The sequence below is a fragment of the Nelumbo nucifera genome, chromosome 2 (assembly GCF_055504915.1).
Source record: "Nelumbo nucifera cultivar China Antique chromosome 2, China Antique-T2T, whole genome shotgun sequence".
Classification (NCBI taxonomy): Eukaryota; Viridiplantae; Streptophyta; class Magnoliopsida; order Proteales; family Nelumbonaceae; genus Nelumbo; species Nelumbo nucifera.
In genome coordinates, this window is record NC_142650.1 from 69,589,677 (window position 1) to 69,617,372 (window position 27,696).

General features: G+C 41.6%; 1 protein-coding gene across 2 annotated transcripts in view; it reads right to left on the reverse strand.

Moving 5' to 3' along the window:
• Positions 1-27,696, reverse strand: part of LOC104601473 (FAD-linked oxidases family protein) — a 106,725-nt gene that overhangs the window by 46,217 nt on the left and 32,812 nt on the right. For both annotated transcript variants that reach the window (XM_010264816.3, XM_010264817.3), the window contains exon 10: positions 21,106-21,202. In XM_010264816.3, coding sequence (XP_010263118.1) covers positions 21,106-21,202 — 97 coding nt within the window. The remainder of the gene's footprint in view (positions 1-21,105; positions 21,203-27,696) is intronic.

Sequence of the window (27,696 nt, forward strand, 5' to 3'; positions counted from 1 at the left end):
AACCCATAGCTCCCTTTGCTGTAAACGTGGCCAGTGGGCAAGGAATCAGATGCGAGGGAAAATGTAAATCAGTTAGGCTTAAAATTCAGGGGTACCTCTTCACTATAGACCTCCACCCCCTTGAATTTTCAGGGGCTGATATAGTTCTGGACATCGAATGGCTTCAACAATTGGGCCTCGTAATATGCAATTGGGCTGACCTTACAATGCAGTTTCAACATGAGGGACTCACCTACATATTAAGGGGAACCAGACCTGTCTTGGCCACAGCCAAACCTCCCCACCTCATTCTCAAGAGTTGTCAATACTCGGATACCCCCTTTCTAACGAGTATGGGCCCCATGCCTCTTGGGCTGACATTGACTGTTGATGATACTATAACCCAGAACCCAGAGCAGCAGGACCAACTCCAACAACTCCTGAGCGAATACGAGGATGTATTCCAAGAGCCATCTGCTCTCCCCCCCTCGAGACAGCTGGACCACCGGATTGTACTCCAACCGGGAGCTCCTCCCACAAATGTCCGCCCATACTGGTACCCACATTATCAGCGGGCAGAAGTGGATAAGATGATACAAGAACTCCTGGATAAAGGGTTCATTCGGCCCAGTAACAGCCCGTTCTCTTCACCTGTCTTACTAGTAAAGAAAAAGGACGGGACATGGAGATTTTGTGTTGACTACCGAGCCCTCAACAACATCACTGTGAAGGACCGATATCCCATTCCATTGATAGAAGAGTTGTTTGACGAGTTGGGCCAGCAGGCCCTGTTATTCTCCAAACTGGATCTCAGGTCCGGGTACCCCAGATCCGAGTCCACCCAGAAGATATAAATAAGACGGCTTTTTGGACCTCAGATGGGCACTACGAATTTGTGGTTATGCCATTTGGTTTAACCAATGCACCATCTACCTTTTAGTGGCTCATGAATGACATTTTCAGACCGTATTTGCGACACTATATATTGGTTTTCTTCGATGATATACTTATCTACAGCCCCACTTGGGCCTCACACCTGACACACTTGCGTCGCACTCTGGACCTACTTAGGTAGCACTCCTTGTTTGCCAAGCCCACTAAATGTTCCTTTGGACAGACCCATATTCATTACCTTGGGCATATAATAACAGGTGGGAAAGTTTGTACAGACCCGGACAAGGTTTCAAGCATGGTCAACTGGCCAAGACCACAGAACCAAAAGTCACTTAGAGGGTTCCTTGGACTGACTTACTGTTAGTGGTGTTAGTGAAGGGGTATTTCAGTCTTTGTACTTGTTGAGAATGCTGATGTGTACTGTTATGTTAGTTCGAGTGCCTCTTACTTAAAGAAGGGCACTCAAGTCTTTTTCAATAAGTCAATAATATAATAATAGGTCTGGCCGAATCAAGGGATTAACTTTTTTCCCGAATTCGAACCAGCCTTTCTCTCTTTTCTCTCTTCTCTCTTTTCTTCTTTCCTCTCCTACTTCTTGCTGTCTACTTTACTCTACAGTCAACGAACAAGACAGAATTCTATGGCAGGTCAAACTTCAACATGGTATCAGAGCTAGGTTCACCAAATCAGACTTGCTAGAATTCTGCCTTCTGCGCATTCGAATTAGGGTTTCACTTGGGGTTCTCAGTTGTGAGTTGGAGACTGGGAAAAGGGCTGAAAAGGAGTGATCGCCCTCTTCCCTAGGAGGTCTCTATGCCTCCGATTGTGTCGTTGGTGATTGGTTGCTGTGGTTTCTAAGCCCTAGTCAGGGCTGGTACGTGTGGTGCAGTGGTGTCTCAGCCCTTCGTATGGTTGGCCTTCAGGCGATGAGGTAAAGTTTTTTTTTTTATATATTTTTTTTGTTATGGAATACATGAGAGGTGTAGTACAGTTCGCATGATGGGTTCTCAGATTGCAGTATGCTAGGGTTTATGCTAGGGTTTATTCTGGTTTGTGTGTGATTCGAATGGCAATAGTGTCTACTTAATGGTGAAGCTTCCTATAGTTGTGGATTAATGTTGGTGGTGTTACAAGTGTGGTTTTCAGCTTTTGATATCGCTGAAATTAGTGTGTAGACCTCGGTGAGTAGGGGTTGTGGTGTTGTAGTTTTCAACATTTAATACTGCTGAAATCAGTGTACAGACTTCGGTGAGTAGGGTTTGTGGTGTTGCAGTTCTCAGCTGTTGAAATCAGTGTGCAGATTTCGATGAAGTGTCTGTGTGTAGTGTGCAGTGTGTAGTGCTCCTAATTCAGTGCTCAGAATTAAGGGAGTTCGGCAATGGCAGATAACAGTGATAGTAAACCTAGTGTCATGATATCTACTGACTACCTGAATGTCCAAATGACCTCCATTAAACTGAATGGAGAGAATTATGTCCCTTGGGCCAAGTCTGTAGAGGTTTTTCTGAAGGCGAAGAAGAAAGTGAAGCATATAAGAGAGGAGAAACCCCCCGCTAATTCTCAGGAGTATGAAGACTGGGAACAGGAAGATGCACAGATCATTACATGGTTGTGGAACAGTATGGAACCCAAAATCAGTGTGAACTTCATGTTTCTTGACACAGCCAAAGAGGTGTGGGATCATGCCAAGAAACTGTATTCAGGTCAGGATAATACCACTAGGGTATATCAACTGTATCAGGAATACTTCAATCTGCAACAGGGAAATCAGAGCCTTGAGGAGTACTATGCCAATGTGAGGAATATCCGTAATGAGTTAAATGTCTATCATCCTCTCACTTCAGATGTCAAAGTTCAACAGCAACAGCGAGAGCAGCTTGATGTAACACGGTTTCTGGTGGGGCTGAAGTCTGAGTATGAACCAGTACGAGCCCAGATACTAGGGGGATCTGCTTTTCCATCTTTAGAGGAGGTGTTTGCTCGTCTTCGGAGGGCTTCCATTGGATCTATGGACTCTAATGTCTCCGATAAATCAGCATTTGCAGTGTCAAGAGGCCGAGGTGGCAGAAGTGGGACTCGAGGAACCCAGCCTGGCAGGAGTGGTAGTGGTGGATCTACACATATCCGTGGTGGTGGTCGTACTGGAGGCAGAGATTCAGGGGGAGCTCGTGGTAGAGGACGTGGCGCGGGTCCACGGAAGTGTACTCACTGTGGTTTGGATGGACATACCATTAACTACTGCTATGACTTACATGGTCCTCCCTCGACGTGGGCCAACCATGCCATGACTAGTGACACCAGTTTCAGCCCTACACAGGAGAAACGGTCAGCTGACCCGATGCCTTCTACTCCCTCAGATGGTCCAGGCAAGGAGATGGTGAGTGTTCCTCGTGATGAGTATGAGAGGTTTGTTCAATCCAAGTCGCAGCAGAACACAGCTTCCTTTGCACACTCAGGTATGGCTTGTTTGGCATCCACACCCAACCCCTGGATTATTGACTCTGGAGCCTCCGATCACATGACGGGAACTCCAGGTGTGTTTTCATCTCTCACTCATTGCTCAACATCACAATCTGTTACCCTTGCTAATGGCTCCACGTCATCTATCTGTGGTGTTGGTAATGTTGACCTAGACCCTGTATCCCTATCCTCTGTTTTATATGTACCTAAGCTTCCATTTAATCTTATGTCTGTTAGTAAGCTGACCAAGTCACTTAAGTGCTCCATCACTTTTTACCCTTCTATGTGTGTTTTTCAGGATCTCAAGACGGGGATGAAGATTGGTGGAGGGCATGAAGCCGGTGGACTGTATTATCTTGATGGTGGTGGACGAACGTCAACGGCTCTTCAGTCATCCATTTCTCCTCTCCAGTGGCACTGTAGATTTGGTCATCCTTCGCTGAAAGTGTTGCAGTCCTTAGTCCCTTCATTGAGTCAACTTTCTGTTTTAGATTGTGAGTCTTGTCAATTTGGGAAACACCATCGTGTTCCCTTTCGTTCTAGGGTCGATAACCGTGTGTCGAGTCTTTTTTCTTTAATTCATTCAGATGTTTGGGGTCCTTATAAAGTGATGTCATATAATGGATACCGATATTTTGTTATTTTTGTTGATGACTGTTCAAGAATGACGTGGCTCTATTTAATGAAAGAAAGAAGTGAATTATTTTCCATCTTCCAGAAATTTTATGCTGAGATCCGCAATCAATTTGGTGTTCACATCAAAATTTTCCGTTCTGATAATGGTCGTGAATACTTGTCTTCATCTTTTCGAGAATACTTGGACCAACATGGCATTATACACCAAACTTCATGTACCTATACTCCGCAACAAAATGGGGTTGCTGAGAGAAAGAACCGCCATCTTGTAGAAACGGCACGCTCCCTCATGCACCACATGAATGTTCCCAAAACTTTTTGGAGCGATGCAATGCTCACCTCTTGTTTCTTAATTAATCGGATGCCCACGTCTATCCTTGATGGTCGTTCTCCTTTTAGTGTCTTATTCCCCAACATGTCTCCGTTTCCGCTTTCTCCTCGGGTATTTGGGTGTGTCTGCTTCGTTCATAATCTGAGTCCCGGGACTGACAAGTTAGATGCACGTTCCATGAAGTGTATCTTCCTTGGTTATTCCCGAACTCAGAAAGGGTACAAGTGTTATCATCCTAGTTCTCGTCGTTCCTTGGTATGTGCTGATGTTACATTCTTTGAGTCTACTCCGTTCTTCGTGGGGTCCGGTGCTGCTGCTTCCCCCACATCACCACCTCCTCTTCCTCTTCCTGTGGCTGATCCACCTCCTTTGGTTCCAGTCATGCCTACGTCCTTGCCTCCGGTGCCACCATTGGTTGACCGTCCACCCATCCGTCACGTGTATACACATCGCCCACGTGTACCGGCTGCAGCTCCTCCAGCTTCATCACCGTCGACAGATCCAGCTCCAGCTTCGACACCAGCCTCCGACCTAGATCTTCCTATTGCCTTACGGAAAGGTAAGCGTACTTGCACCCTTCACCCTATTTCCAATTTTGTTTCACTTACCCACCTCTCCGCTTCCCATCGCCAGTTCATATCTTTGTTATCCTCCGTGGTTGTTCCTAAGGATGTCCAGGAAGCCCTTACCTCTCCAGAGTGGTGCCGTGCTATGGAAGAAGAGCTCTCTGCTTTGCATCATAATCACACTTGGGATCTCACCGCTCTTCCTCCTGGGAAGCAGGCTGTCGGTTGTAAGTGGGTGTATAGTGTTAAGTACTTGCCAGATGGTCGTGTTGAGCGCCTGAAGGCGCGGCTGGTTGCCAAAGGGTACTCCCAAACCTATGGCATTGACTACACGGAGACGTTCTCCCCGGTTGCTAAGATAGGGTCAGTTCGTGTCGTCATCTCTCTTGCAGCTATGTCTGGTTGGCCTCTCCATCAGCTCGATATCAAAAATGCCTTTTTGCATGGGGATTTGCTCGAGGAGGTCTACATGGAGCAACCACCTGGGTTTGTTGCTCAGGGGGAGGATGGTAAGGTATGTAGACTTAAGAAGGCTATTTATGGACTTAAACAGTCCCCTCGAGCATGGTTTGGTAGGTTCAGTGAGGTGGTCAAGAAGTTTGGTCTGAAACAGTGCCAAGTTGATCACTCTGTCTTCAGTCTTGACTCTTCGGCAGGTAAAATAATATTGGTGGTGTATGTGGATGATATCGTTGTGACTGGGAATGATAAAATGGGCATTGACAGATTGAAGGCATTCCTACAGGAACACTTTCAGACAAAGGACCTTGGCAAGTTGAAATACTTTTTGGGCATAGAGGTAGCAAGATCTAAGCATGGCATTAATTTGTGCCAGAGGAAATATGTGCTTGATTTACTGGAAGAAACAGGATTGTTGGGTACTAAACCGGCTGAGACACCTATGGAAACAAATACGAGGCTGAGCAGTGATATAGGTGAAGTGTTTGAAGAGCCTGGCAGATACCGACGACTTGTAGGCAAACTAAACTATCTAACCATTACTCGGCCAGATATTTCATTTGCGGTTAGTGTGGTGAGTCAGTTCATGCAGAAACCTTTGGTCCCACATTGGAATGCAGTGCTAAGGATTGTGAGGTATCTGAAAGGAGCTCCTGGTCGTGGTTTGCTATACAGAAGTGGTGGAAAACTGGTAGTAGAAGGATACACCGATGCTGATTGGGCAGGTTCTATGTCTGATAGACGATCTACCACAGGCTATTGCACCTTTCTGGGGGGTAACCTGGTAACATGGAAAAGTAAGAAGCAAACAGTTGTGGCAAGAAGCAGTGCAGAAGCGGAATATAGGGCCATGGCACATACTGCTTGTGAACTAGTGTGGCTGAGGAACCTTCTACAGGAGATAGGATATGACATCAGTACTCCAATGAAGCTCTACTATGACAATCAGGCAGCGGTTCATATCTCTTCCAATCCAGTGTTTCATGAAAGAACCAAGCACATCGAAGTTGACTGTCATTTTGTGAGAGAGAAGGTGCTGAATGGGGTGATAGAAACTGCATATGTTAGTACGGGAAACCAGTGGGCAGACTTGTTTACAAAAGGCTTGAGTCGGGGGAGAGTGGACTACATATGTAACAAGCTGGGATTATATGATATATACTCACCAGCTTGAGGGGGAGTGTTAGTGGTGTTAGTGAAGGGGTATTTCAGTCTTTGTACTTGTTGAGAATGCTGATGTGTACTGTTATGTTAGTTCGAGTGCCTCTTACTTAAAGAAGGGCACTCAAGTCTTTTTCAATAAGTCAATAATATAATAATAGGTCTGGCCGAATCAAGGGATTAACTTTTTTCCCGAATTCGAACCAGCCTTTCTCTCTTTTCTCTCTTCTCTCTTTTCTTCTTTCCTCTCCTACTTCTTGCTGTCTACTTTACTCTACAGTCAACGAACAAGACAGAATTCTATGGCAGGTCAAACTTCAACACTTACAGACGTTTCATCGTCGGTTATGCTATGTTGGCCGCACCTCTCACTAAGTTGTTGAAGATACAATCCTTTACATGGAACAAGGCAGTGGAAGGGGCCTTCCAATATCTTAAGAAGGCAGTTACATCGCCTCCCACCTTGGCTCTTCCAGATTTCAGTAAAGAATTTGTGGTGGAAACTGATGCTTCAGGGAAGGGGATTGGTGCAGTCTTAATGCAGAATGGGCAACCATTGACTTTCTTCAGCCGAACTCTATCAGCCCAGGCCCAAGCCAAGTCCACATATGAGAAAGAGTTGATGGTGATTACCTTAGCAGTACACAAATGGAGGGCGTACCTTCTGGGAAGGAGATTTACGGTACGAACCGATCACCGAAGCATTAAACATTTATTGGAGCAGAGGATTCTCAGCCCAGAACAGCAAAAATGGGCCTACAAACTTCTGGGTTACGATTTTCATATTGAATATAAACCTGGGCCTTCAAATGCAGTGGCAGATGCACTATCCAGGGTAGAAGATTTCCAGCTGATGGGCCTATCTAAACCCAATTACCCCTTGTATGACCTCATCCAGCAGGAGGCACAATCAGATCCAGAACTCAGCCGGATCCGATCCCAATGGAGCAAGGATCCCACTTTAGTGCCAGGGTATTCCGTAACTGGTACTACACTCTTCTATAAAGGTCGTGTGGTAGTAGCCAGCAAATTAGAGTATCAGAAGGAGTTGCTCAAGCTATTTCATGACTCGGCTATAGGTGGGCATTCCGGGTTTCTCAGAACCTACAAGAGGATAGCGAGCCACTACTCCTGGAGGGGAATGAGACATATGGTTCAGAGTTACGTGGCCTGTTGTGACATATGCCAGCAGCACAAGTATAGCACCCAGTCTCCTGCAGGTCTACTTCAGCCCTTACCCATTCCAGAACGAGTATGAGAAGACATTACCATGGATTTTATTACCGGGTTGCCTAAATCAGCAGGGAAGTCAGTGATCTTGGTGATTGTGGACCGCCTAAGCAAATATGCTCATTTCTTGGCGCTACCACAGCCGTACATAGCTTCCACAGTGGCTCGAGCTTATGTCCAGGAGGTAGCCAAATTGCACGGCACTCCAAACTCTATCTTGACCGACAGAGACCCCCTCTTTATCAGCAAATTCTGGGATTCTTATTTTTCTGCTCAAGGAGTACATATGCTTCACACCACCAGCTACCATCCCTAGACAGATGGGCAGTCCGAGGTGGTCAATCATTGCCTTGAAACTTACTTGCGTTGTTTCATCGGAGAGAAGCCCAAACAGTGGGCTTACTGGCTGCCATGGGCTGAATATTGGTATAACACCACATACCAAGCTTCAGTAGGGACCACTCCATTTAAAATAGTTTATGGGAGAGATCCTCCAGTTGTGCTTCCTTACGAAAAGGGGACTTCTACAGTGGCTGAGGTAGAAGCCCAGTTATTGGACAGAGATGAGATTTTGAGATCCCTCAAGCTGCATTTGCAGAAAGCCCAACAGTGCATGAAGTTAGCCTATGATTGCAATCATCGGGAGCTTGAATTTGCAGTGGGGGAATGGGTCTACTTAAGACTCCAGCCTTACCGACAAGCTTCAGAAGCCCGACGGGTTTGGCAGAAGCTAGCTCCCAAGTATTTTGGCCCATTCATGGTGATTGAACAAGTAGGGCAGGTAGCTTACAAACTGGAGCTTCCTATTTCCTCGAAATTACACCCAGTTTTTCATGTCAGCATGCTGAAACCGTGTCTAAGTCCTACCACTAAGGTCAGCCCAACCCTCCCACAGTTCACTGAAGACGGGGACATATTGATTGAGCCACAACAAATAAAAAATATAAGGTGGGTCAAAATGGGCAAGAAGTTACACAAGCAGGCCCTGGTCGTGTGGAAGAACTTGCCACCAGAAGATGCCACATGGGAAGACTATGACAAACTGAAAGACTAATATCCTCACATCAACCTTGAGGACAAGGTGTTTCTTGAAGAGGGTGGGACTGATAGGCCCTCAACTACCCATTTGGGCCCATCACAGGAGACCCAGGCCCACGACATGCAGCAGCCAGGCCAAGCACGAGAGAAGCACTCGATCTCCCATGTGCAACCGCTACTGAGGTTTGCTTACGTGAGGAGGCCACGTCCCTCCAGTTAGTTAGCCGTCTCAGTCAAGTCATGAGCAGGAGAGGCTGAAGAGAGAGTATAAGTATTGTATTACCTCACCGATTCTGGGCATGAAAAATGAAACCCTACTGATCTCCTCCATCTCTCCTCTCCTCTACTCTGTATTCAGGAGGGTGAACTCCCTCGAACCAGCTCAGGTTTTCAAAATATCAACGTGACCTTATCAGTTTGCTTGAGCTTAAATCATACCTGATTAGAGGGGAGAAAACTGGTAATAAGTCATGGATTTCTTTCCAAGGTGAGGCACATGTAGTCCTTGCCAAGATTCCAGGATCCCATCCGTTGTCCTCCAGCTTGTGAATGCTAGCCACTATTCTAGCCCACAACTTCTCCTTCTCAAAAGGGTACCTCCATAACCATTTCCCCAATAAAGCCACATTCCTCTTCCTAATGTTCCCAATCCCCAACCCTCTTGACTTCTTATTCCTAATCACCATCTCTTACCCCACTCTATGGTCCTTCTCCTCACCTAGCTCCCACAAAAAGTCTCTCATGAACTTTTCCAATCTATTAGACACCTCTGCTAGAATCTTGAACATTGATAAGAAGTAGTTGGGTAAATTGGCTAAGGTAGCCCTAATTGCGTGATCCTCCCACCAAGAGAAAGATAATTCCTTTTCCAAGAGGCAAGTCTCTTCTCAATCTTTACGCCACCGAATTCCAGAAACTTCCTTTCTTGCGGTTGTCTCTCAGGGGTAGACCAAGATAATTCAAGGACCAACTTGAAACTACAGATCCCAATAGCTCTACACACTCCCTGACCTCCCCTTCCTCCAAATTCACTCCCACTACACAACTCTTCTCAAAATTCACTTTAAGGCTGGACATCTGTTCAAAGAGTTGTATCACCATCTTCAAATTTCTAATCCAGCTCAAGTTCCCACCTTCACAAAAAAGAATTGTGTCATCTGCAAATTATAAGTGGGTAAGTGGGATCTCTTCCCTTCCTAACCTCCACCCTCTAAGTAAATCCCTTTAAATCTGCTCTATGAATCAATCTACTGAGAACATCTCAATTAGGGTGAACAAGAAAGGAGTGAGTGGATCTCCTTGTCTTATTCCCCTAATAGCTGGGAAGAAATCCACCACTATCCCATTTACCAGTACTGAGTAATGACAGTTCCTAACACATCCCATGATCCAGTTACACCATCTTTCCCCAAACCCAATGTTAACCATCATCAAAAAGGACCAATCAACCAAATCATAAGCCTTTTCTATGTCCAATTCGCACACCGCTCCCTTCTTTTTGACTTTTTTTTTTTAAATTCCACACACTCTCATTGGCAATTAGGATCTGATCAACTATCTATCTTCCCCTCACAAAAGCTCCTTGGTTTAGTGCAATAATAGCGGGCAGGTCCCATGCCATACAAGCATTTTGCTTCTCACATTTTTCTTCAAATAAATAAAACGATCTTGGTTGTTGGTTGCTAATTTTGGAAGACTTCTAATTAGATTAGAAGTTGCCTAATTTTGACTAGTCAAGAGATAAGGGTTGAATAGGAGTCTTACTGTTTTTGAGACCTTCCTAATCGGATTAGGAAAGTTTCTTGGAGACAAGATAGCACTCTTTCAGAGTCTATATAAGCTGGAATTCGGCCAGCCATAGAAGCCTTATGCAATTGCTCTCACTCTCACTACCATTCAGCCCAATACACCTCTTTCTCTCTGGATTCAATCTAGGACTTCTCAACTTCTTCCTCCATTAGTGCTAATAGAAGACAACTGAGTTGCTGGATTTTGGTGGTTCATTCAACAGTAAAAGAAGCAAGCCTTTGATGCAATTGTTGTTGAAATCAAGAGAACACAATAGTTGGATCAATTAGAGGGTGCACCATCTTTATCCTTCACATCGATTTGGTGAGGAGCTCAAGGAGGCTTGGGCATGAACTTCACAGCTGGTACTGCACTTATGGTGACCATCTTCCATCAGTAAGTGGTAATTTCTATCCTTATTTGTGTCTGAATTAACATGGACCATCTCCATGTTCGATCCTATATTGAAGAAATAGTTTCTCCTAGGTGAAACATTCAAGTGATGTGCAATTTTCTCATACAAAAGTTTTGAACTTTATTCTTGCTATTTGCTGGGACATATTACTAGAACAGACTGGCAAAGTCATTCATGCTCCTAAGGCTCAGTTTGGAAGGAGTATTATTTTGTATGTATTTGCACTGTACATATTTTTTGTACTCTTTCCAAGCTAAGCCTAAAGAGCAATGAACACCACTACCTTCCTTGCAGTTGTGTTTGAGGCTTGATTAATAGTATAAAAAATTGAAACCATAAGAGTAGTTATTTTATCGGAAGTGTTGCATGATTGGCCCAATTGGAAGGTGGGTGATGAAAAGCATAACAAAAATCAATGGCATACCCATCTAAACCAAAGTATGTACACTTCCTAGGCCCACCTGTTCACTGCCATGACTTCTTCCCTTATCTCCCTACCACAACCTATACAAAGAGTTGTGGAGCATGATCTCCTCCTTTGGCACCACATCCACCACATCTAGCAACTACCAAAGAAAATTTATTTCCACCTAGGAGAACTCTCTCCATGTGTTGAAGAAACTCACTTTAATCTGGAGAATACTTCAATCAATGAAGGGAGATTACTACTCTTGAGTACCTCGGCTCTAACAGGTTCATATTTGACACTAAATCCAAATAAGAAGCGTACAATATCTAAGTGTTCCTGCTGCTGTTGCTGCACTTGCAGATCCAAACTAAGTGGTTGATACACATTCAGTTCATTATGAAGATTTTGGAGAGTTACATGGTAATGCTCTGTACTTCTCCCCTTGTTGAAGCACAAAGTTCTCATGATATTAGTAAACCCTATTAACATTATCCTGTTCAGATACAGCCTCCTTGCATGCTCCCTGTTGAAGTTTCCTTTATTTTCTGCAACTCTGTTTATAGTTGGCATTTTACATTGTATTATTTCCTTTCTTTCTAATTTAAGGCAAATTTGTAATTTATTTATTATTAGTGAATGAATAAAAGTGGGGAGCAGTTAGAGATAGATTAATTCTCAATCTCCATTATTTTTAGCCATAGTTCTCCTATTTCTCTTCCAACTCTTTCTTCTTCATGATGAGATTACCTGGACTGATTTCTGCTTCTTCCTTTATTCTTCTTTTCTATTCAATCTGAGTCAAGTGATGGCGGGGGTTAAAGCAATGGAGCTAAGAGGAGTGGACTTGAAGACTCTAATTGATAGAGAAGTGGAAATCGGCAAGTCTTTGGGTTTGTTCTTTTTTGGAGGGGAGGAGTTTGCTAGAAGAGCTTTTGAAGCTATGGAGAAAAAGAGGAAATTGGAAAGCATGAGAAAGGTTCCAGAAGAGTTAGGGTGGGAAATTTGGGACAAGGAAGGAGGTCCAGAAGAGATTGATGAGGTGGAAGATTGATCTGCACTTTGGCTGGTGTAGTTCTTGCTGTCTTTATGCCCTCTCATGTTTCTATTTCTTGGTTCTTCTTTGTTGTAGGTAATTAGACGAAATAGTTGGTGGGCCAGGGGGTGTTATCTTAACACCTTCCTTTAATTTGTATTCAGATTTTCTTTTTTAATAAAATCTTCTTGTTATCTATCAAAAAAGAAAAAAAAAATCAGAGCAGGTACACACGACCTGTTAGAAGCCCCTCTTTCTGGATGCCATGAACAGAGTTTTCTCTCCTTTTCTTCCCTATTTCTAATTGGTCGTTAAAAGGTGATTTAAATGGACTGATCATCGCCTTAGGTATAGAGGCTTAAATGGCTCAAACTCAGTTGAACCAGGTCAGTTTGGTTGGTTTTTAATCTCCTCTGCATGGCAGTTCAAAGAGGAAGATGATCATAGGTGATGCTATTCAGATGTGAATGAAGACTTGTTTGGTGAAGCTTAGTATGTTTACAAGTGTCCCTGGGTTTATTGGTCTATGTGTCTAGGTGCAGTGTGGTGACTGAATTTAGTTGGTTGATGTTTGGGGTGTTTTTGTGATACCGATCCCTGCTGTATTGAGGATGACAGCATCAGCACAGTGGTAGTCCATTAGTGCTGCAGAATGAGTTTATGGCGGTACAGATGATTCAATAAAATTGAATAACAAGAATTACATTCACTGGGCCAAGTCAGTTGAAGTTTCTTCTCTTACTAGCAAGGGTGAATTGAAATATATTCAAGAAGCAAAGCCTATGGCCAATACTACCGGGTATAGTGAGTGGCTGTAGGAGAATGCATTGATTACAACCAAGCTAGGGAACTGTATGAGCCACATATTAGCATCAATCTTATGTATTTTGATACTGCCAAAGAGATTTGGGATCGCATAAAGCAGTTGTACTCTGGCCACGACAATGTGACCTGGACTTATCAACTCTACCAAGATATTCTCAATATAGCAATGTAGAGGAGTATTTTGCACATCTTAAGAATTTACACAATGAATTGAATGTTTATCATCCACTGTCCAGTGATCTGACAACATAGCAGCAGAGAGATCGTTTAGATTTTGCACGATTCCTTTCTTGGTTGAGACAAGAGTATGAACCAGTTAGGGCATAAAGTTTGGGTAGTAAGGATATTCCTACACTATTAGAGGTGTTTTCTAGGGTCAAGAGAGTTTCCAATTCACATGTTCATTTTACCCCAATAACTAAAAAATCGGCTTTGGCAGCTACTAGAAGTGGAAGAGGAGGTATAGAGTTACTGTAGTAAGAGTTGGTGGTAGAGGTATTGGAGGTGGATGGATAGGTGGTAGGGATGGAAATGGTGTTAAAGGAAGAGGTGTTGGTGGATGTGGCATTATTCGTGTGTAGCCATTATAGGAGAGAGGTTGATACAATTGCTTATCGTTATGATTTGCATGGTCCTCCCTCCACATAGGTCAATCATGCATCTGTTGGAGAGGAATCTACTAGTGATGATACATCTGCTTCTGAACTGGGAAAGACAAGGAGTTGGTTTCTATAATATGGGAAGAGTATGAAAAGCTTTGTCTATTGTCTTTTTCCAATGGTACTGCAATGCTTGCCAGATTAGGTATTACTTGTTTAGTTTCTCAATCCAAACTGTCTACATGAAATTATTGATTCTAAGCATCAAATCATATGATTGGGTCACCAGATCTGTTTTCTTCCCTTTTCCCCTCATCCGCATCATAGTCTGTTACATTGGCCAATGATACTACTTTCTCATCTTGTAGCACCAGATCTGTTTTCTTCCCTTTTCCCCTCATCCACATCATAGTCTGTTACATTGGCCAATGATACTACTTTCTCGTCTTGTAGCACTGGTAGGGGGAGGTCTAGGGCTGAGAAGGGAAAAGTTATTTAACAAAGCACTGCTAGGGAAATAGCTACGGAGATTTGGGCAGGAGAGAGAGAGAGAGAGAGAGAGAGAGAGAGAGAGAGAGAGAGAGAGAAAGAGAGAGGCTTTATGGAGGAGGGTGGTGGTTGGAAAATATGGAGTGGTAAGGTTCGGCTGGGAATCAAGGGAAGTAAGAAATTCTTATGGTTCAAAGTGGGTGGCTCTAGAGTTAGGTTTTGGGAAGTTGAGTGGCTCAGGATAGAGAAACTTTATGATGTTTGCCCAAGATTATACAAGCAGACAGAACAACAAGCCACAATAGACTTCTACTGCCCAAGATTATTCAGCCACCCCATGTGCCATAGCTCTATACTCCGCTTTAGCACTTGACCTTGCCACTACACTTTGTTTCTTTTCCATGTCACTAGATTTCCTCCTACAAAAGTACGATACCCACTTGTGGATTTTCTATCATCCACAGCACCTGCCCAGTCAGCATCTGTGTAGACTTCTACTTTCAGATGATTATGTTTGCTGAATAGCAATCCTGTTCCTGGGTACTTCTTCAAATACCTAAGAAACCTCTCTGCTGCCTCTATGTGTGGTCTCTTAGGGGAATGCAAGAGCGCTTAGGACCCCAACTGAGTAAGCAATGTCAGGGCATGTCATGGACAAGTAAAGCAACCTTCCCACTAATCTTTGAAATTGTTTCACATCTTTTAGTGGTTCACCATCACAATTTCCCAGTTTATGGTCAACATCCATAGGGGTATCTGTTGGTTTTGCACCTAGCTTGCCTGTATCCTGTAACAGATCTAGGATTATACTTCCTCTAAGAGATGAAGATGCCCCTTTTTGAGCGAGCAACCTCAATTCCAAGAAAGTACTTTAGGGGGCCCAGATCTTTCACTTCAAATTGAGAGGCTAGGAATTCCTTCAACTTTTGTATTTCTATGCTCCAGTTTCCTGTAATGATGATATCATCTACGTACACTATCAACATAGCCACTTGTTCTTGACATCTCTTCACAAAGAGTGTGTGATCAGATTGACATTGCTTGAACCCCACTTGTTGAACCGCCATATGAAATTTACTGAACCACGCTCTAGGAGATTGTTTTAGACCATAAAGGGACTTTCTTAGTTTGCACACCTTACTTTCACTTCCTTTGGCATAGAAACCTGGGGGTTGAACCATGTACACCTCCTCCTCCAAATCACCATTTAAAAAGGCATTCTTTATATCCAGTTGATGCAATTTTCAGTCAAGGTTTGCAGCCAATGATAGGAGAACCCATACTGAATTCATCTTAACTACTGGAGCAAATGTCTCATCATAGTCAACACCATAAACTTGGGTGTACCCTTTAGCTACCAGCCTTTCTTTGTACCTTTCAACTGTCCCATCTGCCTTATGTTTCACTGTAAACACCCACTTACACCCCACTGATCTCCTCCTTCATAGCATTTGTCCATTCAGGGTATTTTAAAGCCTCTACCACATTTCTGGGTATGGGAATACTATCAACTACAGATAGGAAGGCACGGTGACAAGGGGAAATGTGGTCATAAGACACATACTAGGTAATGAGGTGTTTGGTAGTGCATGACTGGAAATGTGGTCATAAGACACATACCAACAGGTGTTAGACTTACCTCCTGGGAATCAAACAATGTTGGTTGCTCAGTGTTTGGTGGCTCCACATCTTTGTCACATTGCTGATCTCTACGGCATTGACGTTGGAAGACACGAAAAGGAGTGAGATCCGGAACAGAAGGAAAGGAGACTTGACGAACCTAGGCCTACTTCTCTTCCACATTACTCTCCCCCTAAGGAGAAGTAGGGAAGAACGGTTCAAACTCAAAAAAAGAGACATCCATGGAGACAAAGAACTTATGACAAACGGGATCAAAGCATCGGTAACCCTTTTGCGAGGAGGGATACCCTAGAAGGACACATGGAATAGACCGAGGATCCAACTTACCATGGGACGTGGACAAGTCATGGACAAAAGCACTACAACCAAACACCCTCATGGGAATGGAAAATAAAGGAGTCTGAGGAAACAATAGCTGATGAGGGGCCTTGTAGTTTAACACTCTGGAGGGCATGCGGTTTATGACATAAGCAACAACAAGTACAACATCAACCCAAAATCGTTTGGGAACATTCATATGTAACATCATCCCTCTGGCTACCTCAAGGAGGTGTCTGTTCTTTCTTTCTACAATACTATTTTGTTGTGGTGTTCTTGCACATGAGCTCCTATGAATGGATCCATGGGAAGCAAAGAATTCATTTAATTCACCATGGAAATATTCCTTCGCATTGTCGGATTGAAAATTTTGAATTTCAACATGAAACTGTGTAAACACCATCCTTTGGAAATCTCTTACGATCTTTGGGACTTTGTCTCTGCTACACATGGGAAACACCCATGTATAGTGGGAGAAATCATCAATCAATGTAATAAAGTACGTGTACCCGCCCTCCGAAGTTATGGTAGTAGGCGCCCACACATCAAAATACACAATATGGAAAGGGAAGCTTGATCTTTTATTACTTGAAGGAAATATTGTTCTACATTGCTTGCTCAACTGATACATTTGACAATGGAAATCTAACACTGATCAGGACTTAAATAAAAAAGGAAACAAAGACTTTATTATTTCAAAAGACACATGACCTAACCAATTATGCCACAAAAAAAATTGACCCTTATTTGACCGACTACGAGACTCTGAAGGTGACACCGAGAAACCAGCCTTGTTGTCAAGAGTGTAGGGACCATCCACTAAGCTTCCTCTACCAATCGTCCTCCTAGAAGTTAGGTCCTAAAAAATACATGAATCAAGAAAAAAGGTACACTAGAGTTTATTGAATTTGTGATACTACTAATAGAAAGAAGGTTAATGGGAAGCTGAGGGACATGCAAAACATTATTCAGGTTAAGTCCTTGGGGAAGGGATATTAATCATTGGCCTACAATGGAGGAAAAATGATCCATCTACAAGTCTCACCTTATCCCTTCCTGACAAAAGGTTATAAGACTTGAATTAGGTTTGGCTTACCGGTCATGTGATTAGAAGCCCCTGAGTCAATGATCCAGGGAGAATCAATGGTAGTGGAGACATGGAAGGTAGAAGCAACATTACCTGATGTAGACACAAATGAAGTAGAAGGGTAACCAGTAGATGATCTGTCCATTTGGCGCAAGGCCCTACCATATGACTCCAAGTGGCTACGGAAGGAGTTCATAATGTCTTCCTTGGGGTCAAAACCAACGAAGTGCTCTCGAGTAGTATCAGTTGGCATCTCAACAAACTGAGTTTCTTGGGTTACCACATTTAGTGCATTGTGTGCTATATTAAGCTTCTTCTGACCTTGTACCTTACCCTGTTCTTGGTTCTTTACAGCCCACCTTGGTCTCTCATGGAGCTCCCAATACATATCACGTGTATGTCTTAAATGACGGTAGTGGGTGCATAACAACTTATACTTATCATCAGCTTTTCTGGAATCATTTTTCTTTCCCATATTTTTTCCACCCATTGCAGCTAATGCTACCTATTGCTCCCCCTCGGTAGTAACGATCACAGTCCACTTACTTTTCTCAAATTGAACAAGGGCATACACCTCTTGAACTAAAGGCAACTCTTTACTTCCTAAAATCTGAACTTTAAGGGGTTCATATATGGGGTTTAGTCCCAACAAGAAGGTGAAAACCCACTGCTGAGAAACCATCTTCTTATAGGCTCTAGCATCACCATCATGTTTCCATTCTATAGCCTGATAGTGGTCCAATTCCTTCCATACTGAGGTAAGGGCTGAAAAATAGACTGATAAGCTATGGTTTCCCTGCTTACAAGTTGAGGATTCAACTTGTAACTGGTAGATCTTAGCATGGTGCCTTTGCTCAGAATAGGTGGTTTTGGCCTATTCCCATATCTCATTTGTAGTGCCTGCCCACATAAAGTTCTTCACATCAGATTCCATGGCTACAAGAAGCCAGGACATCACCATACTGCTTTCTTGGTCCCACCGATCATGTTCAGCAGTCCCATTCTTGGGTTCTTTCACCCTTCCATTTATGTAACCAGCTTTTCCCCTTGCTGTTACATAAAGTTTTACACCTTTGGCCCACTCCAAGTAGTTCAGACCATTTAAAGGAGTAATCAGCATAGGGAACATCATACTTTCAGTCCCCATACCTGCTGTACCATGGGTTGATTTAACCCCAGATGAGGCAGAATCATCATTCACCATTTTCAAAGGCAGGTCTACAAGTCAGAACCAAAACTGCAGGTGCACAAGACCAGTCCTCACACCAGTACTATGTCTAACAGTCACAATTAGGGCACAAAAAGTCCACACAGTGCTTCTAAAAACATGTACACACTACTGAAGGGCTACTGGCAGCAACTAAACAGTCCAGAAACAGTCCAGAAAGAAGAGATATACTGCTGTAAACTCCACACTTCACACACCAATTTAAACACAGTACATACCCGTGACAAAGGGGATGACACACCCCTGTACAGCACCTGTACGAAGGTGCAAAAACACGACTAAGCCTTCACAGCATCAGCCGAAGGTAAAAAAGGAAGCTTCACAGCATAGGCCTCCTCCGACTAGGGTTACCTTGGTGCTACGACCAAGGAAGAACCCAGAAAAAAAAATGACAAACAAATATTTCTGATCAGTCCGATTAGGTTTTTGTCTTCACAGTCCAAGAAATCTGACGCCTGGGTTGAATGGATACTATTCAGCAGAAAGAACAACTCCTATTGCCCAGAGTTGTGCTCTATACCATGTTCTCTTACAAGAAAAGAGGAAGAAGAGAGAGGAGAGAAGAGAGGAGAAGAGAAGAGAGGAGAAGAGAAGAGAAAGAAAAAATATGTGAGAGTCAAAAAGAATAGTGCTGGCGGCACCCAGCTTCTATTTTATCTTAACGTGTTATATAACAAAATAAAAAATAAAGAAATTACAAGTAGGTCCCTGGCAGCACTCTAACAGTAGAAATAAAAAACTTAAATCTAACAACAGACATAGATACAGAAATCAAATAGTCTTTAAAACATACTTTTCTCTGCCAAAAGTTAACCTTCTTCTTCAAACACTGGTAATTAGAATCAAGGTTTTTAAAACCGACCCAGACAACGAACTGGTCAGGGGTCTGGTTCCTGGGTCAAGCGGTCCGACCGTTCAAACCGAACAGACAGCCCATTCTGACAAAAAAATAAAAACCGGCCAAACCGTTGAATGTTTCAAACGGTTTGACCGCCCGGGTCAACGGTTTGCTGACCAAATCAATGGTTTTGGGGGAAATAACGGTTTTGGGGTAAAACGAAACCAGTCACCTAACTGGTTCCCAGTTTTTCCGGTCCGGTTTGGTTTTGAAAACCATGATTAGAATCAATAGGTATGGTCCTAGTTCACTTGTTTCCTCAATAAACACAAGACATGTTTACTTTGAAAATAAATATTCCTTTCCTTGATCTAGCCACTTTAATGCATGGGAAATATTTGAGTTCTACAAGATCCTTAATTTCAAATTAGATGCCAAGAATGTTGGGTTCCCCCCCTCATGTGGAGGTGGGACCCACTCATGTGCTGGGATCTCTTGCCCAACATGTAATTTGAGAAAGTTAAAAAGAAAGACAAATAATGTTGAGACTCTTGATATTCTCTCATTAGTGAGAATGAGACAAATTGTCTTGTCTTAATTCCATGTTAGTGGATGGTGGGACTCACTCTCCACTATCATTTGGCTTTCTCTACAAACTTTATTTTGTCTTGGTGTAGAGAGTCTCTTGACATTCTAGACACTTACGTTGGTATCCTCTTTTGAGAAAAAAGGAGAAGAAGAGAGTGGGAAAGGAAATTACTCTTTTACAAGAGAAGGGATTCAAGCTTCCTGCTATGTGAACAAGAGCACTTCAATCAACTGTTTTGGCTGCTGCTGTTTTACACTCCTTCCATCAAGCATTTGGTGTTTTTTTTTTTTTGGCTCTTTAATAATAGTTTTGAGAGGAATTTGGAAGCTTTGTTTGGTGAGATCTTTCTCATGTTTTGTTGATTGAAACACTTCTTGTTTGATAACTGTTTTTGTGTATCCAAGAGAGGTTATTGTCTCTTGAAGTTGCTATTCTCTAGTTTAAACTAGAAAAGTTGTAAACCCATTATTCTTATTGATAGTGGAAGATTTTCTCTTATGGTGTTTGATTATTTTTCTCACTGGACATTACTTTTTATTTCTCTTTTGCCATTTATTTTGCTGATTTGCACACTGTTAACAAGGGATTCCAATCGCAACAAAGAACTCCCTCAATTGGACTTGTGGAAGATCATTATCTGTCACTACCATATTATTCACATATAATATGAAAATGGTAATTACACACCCATCATGCTTAACAAAAAGTGTATGGTCTATGTGACTTGTCTTTATATCCAAGTTTCCTTACAGCTTGACCAAAATAATCAAATCCTTGGTGACTGTTTCAGCCCACAGATTTTTTATTTCTGCACATAATGCAACAATATTTCTCCAAGCAGCAATCAAATATGAGAATAAAAGTAAATCACTAGTCACTAGCAATGAATGGTAAATATGTAAGAGCACAGAAACAGTTGTCTACAAAAATCAGCTATGGAGAAGAACAATTAAAGAACTTAAATATTTATTGCATAGAACCAGAAAACAGCACGATAGAAGAGATTCAAATATCATAGGAAACAGAACATTATGCAATGTAATGAAATTGAGAGCAGAATGCCCAATACTATCCATAAAAGTGAAAAGTTACCACAGAGTATTGGGGAATTTTTTGAAGCCGTAGAGTAACTTCTGTTATTACACCCAAGGTTCCTTCACTCCCAATCATCAGCCGAGTCAGGTCATATCTAAGATATGCATAACCCTAAAGGTTAACAATGTGATCAAAGTATATAAATAGTCCTTTTACTGGTATTCTCAACAAAAAGTGAACTTTGAACCAACAAGAACACAAACAATCCAGGAAAAACAACTGAATTTTAAGAAAATTGGGCTGAACATGTATAACCTTTGATAAGTCAAAGAAAACCTAAAACTAAAACTAGTTAAGGAAAAGAGAATAAACACATAAAAAGCCATATATTCAGATAAGAATACCCAATGGAGTCCAATTAGAGAAAAAGTTTAACTTGGTAATGGAAACTTTCATTAATTACAAGGATGTGGTCAGAAAACCTCCTGCACATGGCATGACTCACTTATAATCAAGGTTCAAAGTATCGATACACCTGTGTATCGACACTTCGGCAGAGGTGTGTCGGTACTTAAAACCATGCACTTGTTATGTTTTTTTAGATTTTTCAAATTTGGTTTATATATATATATATATATATATTCATTAAAAAAAGAGTTCCCCAAAAACACCTGTAAACAGGTGTATCGGACCCCTAAAGATACGATACGATGTGATACTTTGAACCTTGCTTATAATTGTACTGTGAAAGACTAATGAAACTAGAAATGAGCTAACATTTCAAGCAATCATTAATCAATTCTAGCAAGAATCAGCATCACAAACACAATGCTGATTTTCTGTTCCATAAATTCCACTGTTGGGCAGTTGAATAAAATTATGGCTATAAATGATAATGGTAAAGAATTTGGTGACAATGACACATGTGTTTCCATTGTTCATTATTTAACATTTGTGTAGTCTTGCATTTTAAAACAGTAAGTGCATTTTTTACAAATTATTTCCTGGTTCAGCATAGTAGTTTGATTTTCCTTGTTATAGTTAACGCACATTTAAAGTTTCATAGTCATTGGTTAAGCAGTTTAGAAGTTATATATATGTATGTATGTATGCATGCATGCATACGTGCATATATACATAATTTTTTTAATAAATCATACATGTATGTATACATGGATACATATACACATACATGTATATCATCTTTTTGTTTGGGATGATTGACCACTATTTGGATAGTGGTGGTCCACAAAAAGCTTTACATACAACATTTTCCCCTCTACAATAGCAATGTTGGTTAGGCCATCCATCTCCTCCTACTCTCAAGATGCTAGTTCCTGGTTTGGCATCTATTACTTAGTTGCAATTTGAGTTGCATCAGCTTAGCAAACATTGTCAAGTGTCATTTGTTTTGGGAGATAATAATAAATTATCGAGCACTTTTGTCCTTGTCCATTTTGATGTTTGGAGTCCTAGTCACGTTGAGGTCCTATAATGCATTTAAATATTTTGTGTCTATCCCTAGGTCTATTCAGGAATCCCTTGCCTTGCCGGACTGGAAGAAGACAATTTATTAAAAATTTCATGTCCTTGAGTCTAATCATACTTGGGATTTTACTCCTCTCCCTCCTAGAAAAAGGTAGTAGATTGCCAGTAAGTTTACAAAGTTAATAATCGACCCGGTGGTAGTGTGGAGAGCTATAAGGCATAGTTGGTGGTGAAAGGATATACCCAAATTTATGGTGTTGATTACACCCAAAGTTGTCAAGGAATGACAAGCCAAGAACCTTTTATGATATCATTTATATTGTTGTATCTTATTAATGTCTGTGTTAATACATTTTATTATATGCTATATATATATATATATCAATTATACTTTGTTTTAATGCTTTACTATTGAAATTTAAAAGATCAAAGGGTTTTGAGGAGAGAAAAAAAAAAAGAAAGAAGGAATAGAATTATAAAGAGGTTCTTTTTGTCTATTCTCTCTCTCTCTAATTAAATAAAACAGAAACTCCATCCTTGTTTTTCCTATTTTACTTTCTATCTTGAATATTTATCATATAAAGTTAATAACCTTCTTTAGCTACTAATTGATATGAAATTGCTCTATTAAACACTTATTATAGTAGTATTATTTTTGAAAATAATGAAATTGTTGGAAAACGTGGGGTTGCTGGTTCAGATCTAAAAATAGAATTGTATATTTTCCTAGGATTGTGGAAGGATTGATTTAGAAAGTTTTTTCTTTCTATTTCTTTCTTTCTATTTTTGTACTTTCTATTTTCTCTTTTTTCTCTTTTTTCTTCTTTCTATTTTCTTTTCTTTCTATTTTTCTTTCTTTCTATTTATTGCAGCAGCTTACTGTATAAATATGCCCATTAGCAATAGAATGAAACATATCAGTATTCTATCATTCCAAAACATGGTATCAGAGCTCTAGGTTTGTCAACCTTGAGATTTTTTCGGCCTTCATTGCCAGTTTTTTGTGTTTTTCTCTTCTGGCCTTTAGTGTTGATCTGTAACCAGAAGTGTTCCTTTATTCTCCTTTCCTGCTGGCCAGTTTTTTCCTCCATTAACAATGCCCGACATGATTGCAACAAGTGCTCCCGTCCAAACCGATGAAGGAGCAACAAATTCTCATCCTCACACTGGTGATTTGCAGAATATTCAGGCAACATAAAGACTGAATGGCCAGAATTACTTGAAGTGGTCACAACTAGTGCGTACCTATTTGAAGGGAAAAGGAAAAATTAGTCACCTCCTTGGAACAGGACCAAGGTTGGGCGAGCCAAATTTTGATGCTTGGGACGAAGAGGACTCCATGATTATGTCATGGTTGTGGAGTTCAATGACACCCGAGATCAGTGATACTTGTATGTTTCTTCCCTCTACAAAGGCTATTTGGGATGCTGTCTGACAAACCTATTCCAAAGCCCATGACGCTGCTCATGTCTATGAGGTTAAAGTGAAGACTGTGGTGGCCAAACAAGGGAGCAGGAGTGTTACAGAGTATGCAAATCTGCTGCAAAATTTATGGCATGAGCTTGATCATTATCAGGTTCTTGAGACAAAGTGCACAGATGATGCTGTGATCTTGAAGAATTTTATTGAAAGAGATAGGGTGTATGATTTTTTGGTCGGACTGAATGCTGAATTTGATCAGGTCCGAATACAAATTCTTGGCAAAGAAGAAGTGCCTCCATTGAATGAAGTCATAGCCCTTGTCAGAGCTGAGGAAAGCCGTCGTGGAATCATGCTAGAGCCTAAAGATCCCGAAGGCTCAGCCATGGTGGCAAGGGGAGGAAGTTACAGTGGTTCAAAGGGTGAGAACAATCACAACTTGGCTCGTGACACAACCACCCTTGACTCTAACGATAACCTCTGGTGCACCTATTGCAAGAAGCCCAGACACACGAAAGATCGGTGGTGGAAACTTCATGGGAAACCTCCCACATCCAGCAAGGAATGGGGAAATCGAGGAGTTTCAAAAGGAGTTCAACAGGCCCATAATGTCTCCACAACCCCGCAGCAAGAACACTCAAGTCAGGGACCATTTAATGATGAAGAAATTGAAAGGCTAAGGTGCTTCCTGAAATCCTTGAAACCAGGAAGTGGTTCTACCTCTCTTGCTCTCTCAGGTGAGTCTTTATCTCTAGGATTACATGCCTCGGCTAGTGTTTTTCCATGGATTCTTGATTCTGGAGCTACTAACCACATGACACCCTCTTCACTACATTTTCTCACCTATACACCCTATCCTAGTAATAGAAAAATTTTTGTTGCTGATGGTTCTTTCACCACAGTGGCAGGGATTGGAATATTCAAATTACTCCATCCCTATTACTTAAAAATGTGTTTCATGTTCCTAAGTTATCCACTAGCCTTATCTCTATACATAAATTCACCCAGGATGTGAAGTGCAATGTTGTGTTCTTCCCTTCTTACTGTGTATTTCAAGACCAGGTTTCGGGGAAGAAGATTGGACTTGCTAAGGAAAGAGATGGACTCTACTACCTTGAAGCAACCAGCAAATCATCTCACACTGTTATGCATGTCCCACACGAGTCATTCTTATCTACCTCCAAAAAGATTTAATTTGGCATCATCATTTCCGTTTTGGTCATCCTTCATTTTTTATTTTAAAAACAATGTTGCCTTCCTTGTTTAAAGGAATTGATGTTGAAACCTTTCATTGTGATGTTTGTGAACTTGCTAAGCACAAAAGGGTTTCTTTCCCAATCAGCAATAAAAGATCTTCAACTCCTTTTTATTTGATTCATTCGGATATATGGGGCCCTTCTCAAATTCCCAACATTACTGGTTCCAGATGGTTCGTCACCTTTATTGATGATTGCACTAGGGTCACATGGATTTTTCTTCTTAAGTCTAAATCTGATGTGGGTACGATTCTTCCCAACTTTCATAACATGGTCCAAACTCAGTTTGGTGTGAGAATTAAAAGGTTTCGATCTGATAATGCTACAGATTATTTTAATCAGAATTTGTCCCCATTTTTTCAGAAAGAAGGGATTGTGCATGAATCCTCTTGTGTTAACACTCCCCAACAGAATGGGGTAGTTGAGGCCATCTTTTGCAAACCACCCGAGCCTTTCTCATTCAAAATCAGGTGCCAAAACAATATTGGGGGGATGTTGTCCTTACTGCTGCCTACACCATAAATAGACTACCATCTAAAGTTCTTGACAACCAAAGCCCAATACAAGTCCTTTCTCAAATTTACCCTGATATTCGAGCCTCAAATAATCTCACACCAAGAATTTTTGGTTGCACTGCCTTTGTTCATGTCCATAATAAGGGAAAATTAGACCCACGAGTAATCAGGTGTGTCTTCTTGGGATATTCCCCAACTCAGAAATGTTATAAATGTTATCATCCAGCCACCGGAAAATTCTACACCTCCATCAATGTCACATTTGAGGAAGGAAAATCTTTTTTCACTCAACCTTATCTTCAGGGGGAGCCCTCATTAATGGAAGATAAGGCCTCGGATCTACCTTCCCTAGATGTTTTACCCTCCTCACAAACATTCAATCGTCAAGAACCACATCCCTCTGAGTCACATTCCTCTGAGTCCCACATTCCCAAGTTTCAACAAGAGTCAAACAACCCGACCATTGAACCAAATTCGGACATTGTTAACCCCACGAATGATGTGCAAGATAATGTGAGATATATGCAGGTTTACTCTAGGAGGAAAAATCCAGATCCTCAACCTGTGTAAGTTCAAGATTCAACTCCTAATCCTAGAACTGAGGGATGCTTAGATCCTGAACCTACACCTTCACAGTTTGAGTATGAGTATGACCTACCTATTGCATTGAGAAAAGGAACCGGAGAATGTACCAAATGCCCATTGTACCCTTTAGCCAAATATGTATCATTCCAAAGATTCTCTAAATCCCATAAAAGTTTTCTAGCCAGCCTTAACACCATTCCAATTCTTAATACTCTAGCCGAAGCACTTTCTAATAAGGAGTGGAGAAAAGCCATGAGAGTGGAAATGGAGGCATTAGAAAAAAACAACACATGGGAAGTTGTGGATCTACCAAGAAACAAGAAGACGATAGGTTGTAAATGGGTGTTGACAATTAAGTACAAATCTGATGGGTCATTAGAAAGGTACAAAGCACACCTGGTAGCCAAAGGATATACACAGACTTATGGGGTAGATTATCAGGAGACTTTTGCCCCAGTAGCTAAAATGAATACAGTAAGGGTGTTACTGTCGTTGGCTGCTAACTATAATTGGGATTTGCAACAGTTTGATGTAAAAAATGCGTTTCTCCATGGTGATCTAGAAGAGGAGATATACATGGACATTCCACCGGGTTTTGGAGAAGGCATTAAAGGGAACAAAGTTTATCGGTTGAAGAAAGCACTATACGGTCTATAACAATCTCCGAGAGCATGGTTTGGAAGGTTTACGAAGGTAATGCTGGTACAGGTTACAAGCAAAGTCAAGGTGACCACACATTGTTTATCAAACACACAGCCTCAGGGGGAGTTACTGCACTATTAGTCTATGTGAATGATATAATCGTTACTGGGAATGATAAAAAGGAGAAGGAAGCATTGAAAAACTACCTTGCCAGAGAATTTGAGATAAAAGACTTGGGGAGACTAAAGTATTTTCTCGAAATTGAAGTTGCACATTCTAAACAAGGCATCTTTATCTCTCAACAAAAGTATGTTGTTGATCTTTTGAGAGAAATAGGAAATATGGCATGTAAACCAGCTTCCATGCCTATAGATCCCAATCATAAACTTGGAGAAGCCCACAAGAATGCAAGTGTAGACAAGGAGATGTTCCAAAGACTAGTTGGAAAACTCATTTATCTTGCACATACACGACCAGATATTGCATATGCTGTAAGTGTAATAAGTCAGTTTATGCATAATCCTAAAGTTCATCTGCAGGCTGCTCATCGAATTCTGCACTATTTGAAAGCCAATCCAGGAAAAGGAATTTTATTCAGAAGAAATGGAGGACTGACTCTTGAAGCATATACAGATGCCAATTATGCAGGATCTCCAGTAGATAGACGATCCACTTCTGGTTACTGTACCTTCTTAGGAGGAAACTTAGTCACTTGGAGGAGTAAGAAGCAAAATGTAGTGGCT